This window comes from Labeo rohita, chromosome 13 (genome assembly GCF_022985175.1).
Source record: "Labeo rohita strain BAU-BD-2019 chromosome 13, IGBB_LRoh.1.0, whole genome shotgun sequence".
In the NCBI taxonomy this organism is placed as follows: Eukaryota; Metazoa; Chordata; class Actinopteri; order Cypriniformes; family Cyprinidae; genus Labeo; species Labeo rohita.
This window is the reverse complement of record NC_066881.1, coordinates 16,650,006-16,661,469: the sequence shown is the minus strand read 5'-3', so window position 1 is coordinate 16,661,469 and position 11,464 is coordinate 16,650,006. Positions and strand designations below refer to the sequence as shown.

Sequence of the window (11,464 nt, the reverse complement as noted above, 5' to 3'; positions counted from 1 at the left end):
AGCTGCACTGAAACTGCAATTTGGACCTTAAACCCGTTGTCTCCTTTTGAAGTCAACTTTCAAGACGCGTCGTCAATCCGCCATATTGGCAGCACAGAACGTAAACAACGCCACTGAACCGAACGGAACAAGCAATTTTTTCTGATTATTGCTGCTGAAAATGGTCGATTATTGTCATGTTTTGGGCTGTATTAATCTGTCGGACCAGGAAAAACATTTGGAGCACTATGAACTGTCAAAAGTTATAACAAATCAAGGCGAAGAGTCCAAAAAACTGTCTGAGGAAAAAAGACAGTTGTGGGATTTCCAGAGCAAGAATCTTGACAACATTCATGTTTGTTTTTATCATTTCCGGTCAGGTAGGTGAAATATTAGGCTAATATCTTAATTAATACTGCTCAAACTTATCTGTACCACCTATTAACTTTAGTTCTGCAAAATATCTTGCTCTTCCCTGATTAATAAGTCCTGCTCTATATTATTTAGTAGCTTCCACACATTTTTTCCATGGTTTAGAGAGCATAAATTAGCAGAAAAACATATTCAGTAGTACATTAACTGTGCAAACCATGCTGTTGTTTACATCCTATGGCCACACATCCATTAACTGACTAAACAGTGACATAAGAGCAAACCCTCTATATGGAGAGAAGTGCTGAGATGTTTTCCTCAAAAGCCTTAATTTCTTTTCAACTGAAGAAAGAAAGAAAGAAAATTTTGTATTCTGGAAGTGAAATAATCTTTTACCTGCTGCGAGCTCCAAAGTCGCAAAAATACAGAAAACAAACATACAGTTGCTTTAGGACAAAAACATCAGCTTTTCCTGCTTCTATTAATTAGAACTGGTGAGAAATATGGGGTTTAAACTGAAATATTTCACTGTTACTTAAACCGATCGTGTACCATATTAAACAAACAACAAACAGAGTCAGTCAAAAGCTGTAATATTGTTTATTAAATATTGCATAATGAGGCAATCACAGCAGTAAATATTGTTTTAAATTCATTGTAATTGTAACAGCACTGCAAATAAACATAAAACAAACAAAAAAATGCAAAATTCGCCTCTGCATACAGACCACAAAGTAATAATTATACATTAAACATCTGGGGTGTCATTGCACACTCTTGAATAACTCATGTGATTGCGGTAACAAACTCTGTAATTGTCTTCTGTGACACACTAAAACGTACTTTTAAAAGTTCTTAAAAAGTAACGCGTTTACCTCAAGGCAAAACAAAAAAACAAAAATTGAAAATAAAATAAAACGAGGCACAGTTCAATGAAGCCATGAGACAGAAAGGCATTTCAATCCCAACACAGTGTCAGAATCACTCGTTCAGTCATATGAGACGGCCTGTGTTACGCAAATCTCTGTGCTTTCCTAATATTCTTCATTTAATATAAACTGTAATATTCATAGAGGTTGCTGTAACTCCCATCACTTTCATTCATTTTACTTTACATATTTACAACTCTGACAGAATAGGAAAATTGTGAATTTCAACTGTGTTCACATCCAAGTTAAAAGTTTCTCAGAGCACTACATTCAAATATGCTACGCTATCTTATAACGGTTCAAAAGGCCAAAACACATTTTCAAGTTCATATTCAATAGAGATCACATAAACATATTTTAATTCCTTGTTGATCTTCTATGTGATTACTTCTTGACAGGTTTTAGTAACAACCACCGTTTTTAAAAAATGAAAAATATATCATCTAGATACTTTAAATAACTGTCCAAGTGATCCTAATTCTTGCTTTTAATTGGACGGAAGGCTGGTAAGCGTAAGAGTCTCAGACGATCCTCATGCTCTCTAGCAGCACGTTCTCTGGCATTATATGGAATGGACCGTATAAAACTAAAGTGGGGATTCAAAAAGACACAATTTCAAAACATATCTTCAAATCTGCAATTCTACTTCTTAAAAGGAAGCAAAAGCAAATCTACAACCTGGAGTAGATGTGAACTACATTCAGTTAAGGAAGACCACAAGCTAATCAATGGAGACTACCGAACTAAATGAACACAACGGTCCACGTGTAGCATCCTCTACTGTGAATGGCACTTTAAAAATGAGGTACGGCAATCTTATATGGATCAGCGACTCCCAACATGCAACCGTATTACCAGTCATAACACTATGTAAATGACACTGTCAAATGGTACCTGGGTTAAGATGTTATCAAGGCTTGTTAACAGAGGTAAATACTGCGCCTCAGACTCGTAATACACTCTTCAGAACAATCGATTCAAAAACAGATGACTGAAAGAGCAAAATATGCACCACGCGGGCAAATAAATAGTATGTTTAGAGGCAAAGCATGTTTAGTGGGGTTTAGTTGTAGCCCTTCACCTCACTACATTACATAGCGCTTAAAGCTCGATTCTTTATTGTTACCAATTAAAAAGCTTGTTAGATCTGGAGTTTCATGAGTTGGTCACTCCATCGTAATCTTATGAACAGAAATTTGGCAGCACTTTACAATAATGTTTTATTTGTTGACAATAGTTGCTCATAGTTCCAATTAACAAATCAGACCTTACTGTAAAGTGTTTCCAAAATTTTGTATGTCAACAAAATTTGAGAGTACAGTAAGTGCTGTGACATTATCCCTTCTTAACATGACCAACACTGATTTACATCATTTTGATGTTTACAAATGGCTTTGCTTGGATTTGCAAATACTAATGTTGTTGTCTCATCCTTTGAGCCCTCATTGGAATAGAAATTTACATCATACCCTTTATGAGAGAATGATAAAAAAAAAAAAAAAAAGCTTCATAAATATTACACAGTGGGAGTGTAAATTAAAATTTAAACACTTTTTAAAATGGCTAAACCTAACTTCTGTGATACTTTCACGGCTTCTCTGACCTGTAACCCTTAATACAAACACGCTTTCAATACACTGTCATCTCTAACGGTCACACTCAAAGTCCATCAAACGTTCATAGCAAAAATAAATTGTCGAATTTCATGTTTTTCAGTAATGTCAGGTATGTGATGAAGTTGTACTTCAGTACAATTCGCAGCTGTAAACTTAAACACCTTTTCCAAGTCTGATATATTTTATATGAATGGCTTTTAGCTGAGTCTGAGCGTTTTCAAAAACGTATTCTTCTAAATCCTTCAACAAATGCTGCCACTGTAGTACAGTTGAACTGCATGTTCTTCGCTGACATGCCGCACACCTTACTGATCACATACCTGGACATTCATCTGGGAAAGACCAAATTTTAGAGGGGGGGAAAGTCTTCATTTGACGTCAACAGGTAGAGTGTCCCAAACGGATCAGGCTGCTTAAGCATAGTGCTAGAATCTCTTCATACAAACCATGATTTCTTCAAATGTAACATGTCACAAATTGACAGCTTTTACGTAATTTCCTGGGAAAGTGCCGAACTGTTTTGTCCTCTTGGATGTACCTGTACAGGGAAACCAATACATACATAAGAGTTTGGGTACAAATAAAAGGAAAACATACAACTCCAGAACAATAGAGCTCTATACACCCTATTTTTCACGTAAGAGCAGATGCAGCCATTTGTAAATTGTATGGGTCTGGCTTCCGGTGTCATCCACGTCCAGCTATTTTTAGCTGTGCAAAACAGCTTCTTTTGTTGTTTGAAATTACAAACTGGCGTGTCTTACCATATTATTTTGATGTATTATCTTAATTATGAGCACAATGGTTTGTAGTGCATATTATTCTTCTCGTTATTTTCCTATAGTGTCTAGTAAATCAGAAGTCTCGCCCATAGGCTTACTTCCGCATTGAAGAATAAGGTGGATAATATTGGTTTCGTATATATAGATTTAGTACGAGAGAGGTGACTTTATGGAGAATCAATACAATGATGAATAACACATACCCACAAACCAGCCATCATCACATTTCTCCATGACATTGACCAGGTCTCCTTCCTGCAGCTCCAACTCATCATCATTCTGTGGCATGTAATTGTACAGAGCCTGAAATCTACAGGAGAACACAACACAGTGTTACACATGGAAAGGGAGGGTGCAGAACACTGCACAAATCACACAGTATTGACCAATGTAAAGGCTTGTTTAGTCTTTTAAGTTAAGTTGAAAAAGAAAGTTAATTGGCTTAAGCACTGCACACAATTTTGTCTGTCTGGCACAGTTGGTTTTATAATATGTCACAGTGCACACTTGGCAGAGCACTATAGGGTTCACTGTGCCTGCAGTCAGACAGCTCATAAAAAGTTGATGCATATGTAACTAGAACAAGGCTAAATAAATGTATCATGTCACTAGTTTTTCATATTTATTACTATTTATTTAATATTTATAATGTTGCAAAAAAAATCAATTTCAAATAAATGCTGTTCTGTTGAACTTTCAACATTAACAAATCCTGGGAGAAAAAAATTATCGCAGTTTTCGACACAATATTAAACCGCACAATTGTTTTCAACATTAGTAATAATACAGAATGTTTTGTGAGCACCAAATAAACACTGAAATGCTTTTTGAAGGATCATGTGACACTGAAGACTGGAGTAATGGCTGCTGGAAATTCAGCTTTGAAATCACAGGAATAAATTACATTTGTAAGTACACTACACTACAAGTCTCGTATGCTCATCAAAGGAAAAAAAAAAAAAGAAAAATATTACGAAATATTATTGCTATTTAAAATAACAGTTTTCTATTTTAATTATACTTTAAAATATTATTTATTTCTGTGATGCAAAGCTAAATTTTCATCAGCCATTACTCCAGTCTTCAGTGTCACATGATCCTTCAGAAATCATTCTAATATGCTGATTTAATATCAGTGTTGGACAGTTTTGATGCTTAATATTCTTTTGGAACCTGTGATACTTTTTTTAGAATTCTTTAATGAATAAAAAGTTTAAAAGAACGGCATTTATTCAAAATAGAAATCTATTCTAACAATATAAGTCTTTAGTATCACTTGTTGTCAATTTTACACATCCTTGCTGAACAAAAGTATTTATTTCAAAAAAAGAAAAAAAAAGTACTGACCCCAAACTTTGAACGGTAGTGTATATTGTTACGAAAAATTTCTTTTTTAAAAAAATGTTTTTTTAAACATTTTATTCATCAAAGAATCCTGAAAAAAAAATATCACAGGTTCCAAAAATATTAAGCAGCACTGTTTCCAACTGTTTACAACATTAACAAATCAGCATATTAGAATGATTTCTGAAGGATCATGTGACACTGAAGACTGGAGTAATGATGCAGAAAATTCAGCTTTACTTCACAGGAATAAATTCTATTTTAAAGTATATTAAAATAGAAGACCATTATTTTAAATTGCAATAATATTTCACAATATTACTGTTTTTTCTGTATTTGTAATCAAATAAATGCAGCCTTGTTGAGCATGAATGGCAATGTACTGTATGTTAAAATTGAAAAAAGTAATATTTCACAGTCTTACTGTTCATTACTGATTTTGATTAAATAAATCCAGGGACATGGTGAGGAAAATTATATTTGATTGCTTTTGCATTTTCTCACAAAATGTTTGGATTCCCTTGAGGAATATTACATTTGCATGTAAAACATTTGTGATGGAAATAATATGAGGTGGTAGGAAACACTATATTTCAGTGGTTTTGCGAGTGTACGCAAAAGCATTAATACATGCTTTTTTCCATTATCATGTGCCCTTAGGGGATGTGTACATAAGAGACATCTTTAAAAAAAACTTTATAACAGTACTGTATATAATTTAACGTAATAACATAATATCTTGAATTTAACTGTTGTTAAAAAAATGACTTGACTTCAGTTTTTATTACACACTGTTCTTTGACCTGTTACTACTTATGTGATCTAAAAAGCTAGTAAAAAAAAATTGATTTTGTGGTCAAGTATGAGTTGAAGACTATAAATTTAATACTGAGCACTTAGCAAAAATTTAACCGTGCTTTTGAGAATTCCTACATTTTTAAGGTGCAGATCAGTGAAAACTACAGGTGCATCAACACAGAAACACACAGAGGCAGATCATACTTACATCCCACAGCTCATGCGTCCAGGCTCAGGACTGCTGCTCTGGGACAGGGGTTGCTGGGAAATGATGAGAGAGTGTTTACTGGGAGGAGGCAGGAGTCGGTGGGCGGAGTCTATAGGGCGTGACAAAGTGCTGCAGTACCTCACTGAGGTCTCTGCAATATTCATGATCTCATTACACACTGCCTCCTATTGGTGGAAGAGGGTCGGCCCAAGAGGTGGCCACAAACCAGGAAGTGGGGTCAGTCATTCAGATGAAAAATTGAGTTTGAGGAAGGGGCGGTGTGGTTAGAGAAGATAGTAACAGGGCAGAAAGAAGGGAATGTCCATTAATACCAGGAAAGCCGGAAAGGATGGTAGTGTCCGGAGGATAAGCATGGAAGAGTAAGACAACAGAGTGAGTGCATGTGAAAGGAGCCAAACAATCATATAGGACAGGCTTACTTGCAGGGTACAGAGATCTGTCATGCATTACATGGGTGAGTTTCAGGATTAGATATCACAGAAAATAAAACATTGAGATGAGCTTTGTGATTGACTGTGATGTGTCTCATAAGGATCAATCGAACTGAATATGAAACATTCATATTCAATCAATACAAATGACATAAAGGAAGAAGTATGGAGCAGTATGTGCATGTAAGAGTAATTATGACTTCATGAAAGTTAATTTACCGTGAATGAATTGGCATTCATGTTGTTGTCTTGGATGTCAAACAGCATGACAGGACTTCTTGAAGATCGCCCGTAATATTCTACATCATTTCTTAATGGCTGTGAAAAAAAGAACATGAATCAAATTATCTGCCTTTTTTTAAACGTATACCATATGTCTGTGCACAAAGGTTCATGTTCATCCATGAGGTTGTCATTTGATCAGTCCATTATTATTTGCACAGGTGTGCAGTACAACCTTACAGTACATTGAACACATAAGGGACTGGAATAAGACTGTGAGTTAGTACCAGTCACCACATTTCCTGTAAAACTTAAAACATTGAAAACGGCGTGACATCATGCTGCCCTCTAGTGGAAACAGTTCTTAGGATTGTCTATAATTCTAGCGTATGTAGCTCACACACTAATGTTCACAAGTAGGTAAGACTTTTTTTTTTTTTTTTTTTTTTAAAAGTCTATTATGCTCACCAAGGCTGCATTTATTTGATCATAAATGCAGTAAATAGTAATATTGTTAAATATATTACAATTTAAAAAAATATATTTCTGTTTTAATATCTTTTAAAATGTAATTCATTCCTGTGATGGCAAAACAGCATTTATTTAAAATAGAAATCTTTTGTAACAATCACTGTTACAGTAACAACTTAATGCCTTGCTCAATAAAAGTAAAATAAATGTAAAAATTATAAATATCTTACTGAGCACAAACTGTACAGCTGTACTTTTTATAACCAAATACATACACTACCAATATGGGGTTTTTTTAACGTTTTTAAATGTATTTTAAAATGTATTTTAAAATGTAATTTATTTCTGTGATCGAAGCTAAATTTTCAGCAACATTACTCCAGTCCTCAGTGTCACATGATTCTTCTCAAATCATATGCTGATTTGCTGTTCAAGAAACATTTTTTATTATTATTATTATTATTATTATTAATATTTAAAACAGTTGAGTACTTTTTTAAGGATTTTTTGATGAATAGAAAGATCCAAAGATCAGCATTTATCTGAAATAGAAAGCTTTTGTAACATTATACAGTATACCATTCAAAAGCCTGGAGTAAGTTTATTTTTTTAAAAGAAATTATAGAAATTAATACTTTTATTTAGCAAGGATGCTTTAAATTGATCAGAAGTGATGATAAAGACATTTATAATGTTACAAAAGATTTCTATTTCAGATAAATGCTGTTCTTCTGAACTTTCTATTCATCAAAGAAACCTGAAAAAATTCTACTCAGCTGTTTTTAACATAATAATAATAAATGTTTTTTGAGCAACAAATCAGAATGATTTCTGAAAGATCATGTGACTGGAGTAATGATGGTAAAAATGTTGAAATCACAGGAATAAATTAAATTTTAAAATATATTCAAATAGAAAACAGTTATTTTAAATAGTACAAATGTGACCCAGGACCACAAAACCAGGCATAAGGGTCAATTTTTGATGGTATTTTTTGATATTTACAGTAGGAATTTTACTAAATATCTCCATGGAACATGATCTTTACTTAATTTCCTAATGTTTTTGGCATAAAAGAAAAATCAATAATTCTGACCCATACAATGTATTTTTGGCTATTGCTACAAATATACCCCAGAGACTTAAGACTGGTTTTGTGGTCCAGGGTCACAAATATTTCAGAATTTTACTGTTTTTGCTGTACTTTGCATCAAATAAATGCAGGCTTGGTGAGCAGAAGAGACTTAAAATAAAACATTAAAAATCTTACTGTTCAAAAACGTTTGACTGGTAGTGTATTTGTCATTTGAACGCAGATACAAAATACAACAATTCTTCAAACAATTACACAAAATTAACCAACTACTATTATTATAAAAAAAATTAGGGCTGTCAGTCAGTATTTTTGTCTGAATAATTACATTATACGTATAATCAAATGAAATCAATCACAATCATATATATCAATATTTGCTAAAAAACAAAACAAAAAACCCTTCAAATAAGTCATTAAATAGACAAACACAGAAAGTGCCTTCAGATGTCAAAATATTATTCGTTATTAAAGAATTTAATTCTTTCAACAGAGCTGCACGATTCATGACAAATTCATGATTTTTTTGTGTCAAGTAGAGATCACGATTCTCCCACATTTCTGAACTAAGCAAAATAACCTGTAATTTACTAAAGACTGTGACAAAATATTAATTGCCAGTGTAATAATTTGTCAGTGGCAGCACAAACACAGATCTGACTGTTCCAATATGACTTTGTCAATGGTTTATAGACATTTAGAAATAAGATCACGTGGGTGTTTGAATCGAGATTGTGATCTTTTAACAATTAATCATGCAGCTTTTATCTTTCTCTGGCCTACAGTCCACAGAAATCCATTTCACAGTCTAAATATTTTATCTTTAGATTTGTATTTGACATGCATGATTTCATAATAGACAACATTAAAAACATCAACACCCAAGCTTCATGCTAATCATGTTAGAAGTTCATGCATCAGTTCCTTTTCATCTGTGTTTCTCTCAATAGCGTGGAAGCCACAAAAGTGTGATTGAAACTCACTAGCATAACCAGATGGGTCAGATATCATTTCCTACTTCAGCATGTTAGATCTACAACTCGTGCGAATGGAAACAGTGACCTCTCTTGAGCTCAGGCACCGTATGATGGGCACCTTTAATAAACACACCACACCATGCAGAAGATACCTCTGCTGGGCTATTGTTCCTGCTGTAAGGAGCCTTGCGGAGGCTGCCAGCCCTGTCTATTTCAGCCCCATCCCCTTCCTGAAACTCCTGATCCAGCCTGTTGCCCCCAGTAAGCCAACCCTCGAGCCCAGCACCCCCACAGGGACTCAGGCTGCGGGACAGGCGGGGAGAGGGAGGAGAAAGAAGGAAATCCTCGCCTTGAGGTGGAGTGAAGGTGAGGAACGGGGTGGCCGAGCAGGGCCGGGGTGGATAGGGTGGGGGTAAAGGAGATGTGGAGGGAGAAGCCATGGGGGAGATGCCGTAAGGGCTGCCGCTGATGGGAGGCACAGGACTGGCTGACATTGAAGGGGGCAGATATTCGCCCAAGCGGTATAAAGTGCTTGGCAGAGGGGGGAGGGGTGGAGTGGGTGCGGCAGGGGGGCTGCTGCTGACTCCGCCCACAGTGAGCGAGATCCACTCATTGGAGATGGCGTGGACTTCGGGGGAGATGGAGCGGCGGGGAGACCGCGGGAGAGGGAGAGGGGAGGTGGTGAGCCGATTACGAATGGGCTTTTGGAGGGCAAGGCCAGGTGTCAGGAGGAATGAGAGGAAACAATAAAGAGGGAGGAGGAAATGGAGAAGTGAAACAGTGAGAACAACTGTACGAGACAATAAATAAAAACGAATGGGAAAAAGAAAACTATTCACGTGAGTTGAGAGAAAATTATCCAAAAGTTTTGTCAGGGGTTTACCTGTGGGGAGGCATTAGTGCTCCGGTGAGGTGAATGGCTGATAGGGGGATCAGGATAGTCCACTCCATTTTTCACTCGGGGTCTCTTGTGCACCTCTATGTAGGTCACGGGGAAGATGCCCTGCCGGTTAGTGCCAGAAATTTTGCCTTCATACCAGTTCTCATCTACTCTGCGAATCAGTGTAATACGCTCCCCCTGCAGGCACACAAAAGATTTTTAATTAGCTTCTGCAGACAACACACACCTACACATACACACTTATTTAATTATTCTTCTATATATTTTTTTATTGTGCAAAAGTTTGGGGTCACTAAGAAAGTAATACTTTTATTCTGCAAAGTTGCATTAAATTGATCAAAATTGACTGTAAAGACATTTATGACTGTTCTTTTAAACTTTCTATTCATCACATAATTTGGAAAATGTATCTTAAAAAAATATAAAGCAGCACAACTGTTTACAACATTGATAATAAGAAGAAATGTTTCTTGAGCACTTTTTTCAAAAACATTAAAAAAATCTCACAGACCCCAAACTTTAGAGTAACAGTACTGTATATGTAAATAAACCATCATCAATTAACACTCACACACACACGCTTGAAATGGTGTGAGTGCAGTGTTCTTTGGCATTTTTTGACATTTCTGAATAATTTGCCTCTAATAAAGTCTGCTTACATGTCCAGATGTGACTCAACATTCATATATGTGACCATGGACCATAAAACCAGTCATAAGGGTAATTTGTTTTAAACTGAGATTTATACATCATCTGAAAGCTGAACAAATAAGCTTTCCATTGATGCATGGTTTGTTAGGATATGGCCAATAATTGGCCAAGATACAACTTGTACAAATCTGAAATCTGAGGGTGCAAAAAAATCTAAATACTGAGAAAATCACCTTTGAAGTTGTCCAAATGAAGTTCTAAGCAGTTCATATTACTAATTATAAATTAAGTTTTGATATATTTATGGTAGGAAATTTACAAAATATCTTCATGGAACATGAAATATCGTAATGATTTTTGGCATAAAAGAAAAACTGATAATTTTGACCCATACAATGTGTTGTTGGCTATTGCTGTAAACACAGTAGTCAACATTTGAAGTGGACCAAAAAAGTTAATTAATGTTGTCCTAAGACAAGAAGGGGTATTGTTTTAGTTTTAGGACAACTTTGATGAAAGGTTTTGATCCACTTCAAATGTTGACTACTGTATACCTGCGCTACTTATGACTGGTTTTGTGATCCAAGGTCACATATAATCATCTTGCTGCTGAATTGCTTACATTCACTGCAGTCTCTGTATAGCACAGTTTATTTAGCTGGCTGGTGA

General features: G+C 35.3%; 1 protein-coding gene across 5 annotated transcripts in view; it reads right to left on the bottom strand.

The window, feature by feature from the left end:
* Window positions 1–935: 935 nt before the first annotated feature.
* LOC127175663 (sorbin and SH3 domain-containing protein 1) overlaps window positions 936–11,464 on the bottom strand; it is a 63,222-nt gene continuing 52,693 nt past the window's right edge. For 4 of the 5 annotated variants that reach the window (XM_051126864.1, XM_051126867.1, XM_051126863.1 and 1 more), the window contains 6 exons: window positions 10,127–10,321; window positions 9,396–9,944; window positions 6,700–6,798; window positions 6,029–6,213; window positions 3,882–3,988; window positions 936–3,434 (listed from right to left, as the gene is read on the bottom strand). In XM_051126864.1, the coding sequence (XP_050982821.1) occupies window positions 3,367–3,434; window positions 3,882–3,988; window positions 6,029–6,213; window positions 6,700–6,798; window positions 9,396–9,944; window positions 10,127–10,321 (1,203 nt within the window). In that variant the 3' untranslated portion in view covers window positions 936–3,366. The remainder of the gene's footprint in view (window positions 3,435–3,881; window positions 3,989–6,028; window positions 6,214–6,699; window positions 6,799–9,395; window positions 9,945–10,126; window positions 10,322–11,464) is intronic. The other variant, XM_051126866.1, reaches the window with a different exon arrangement.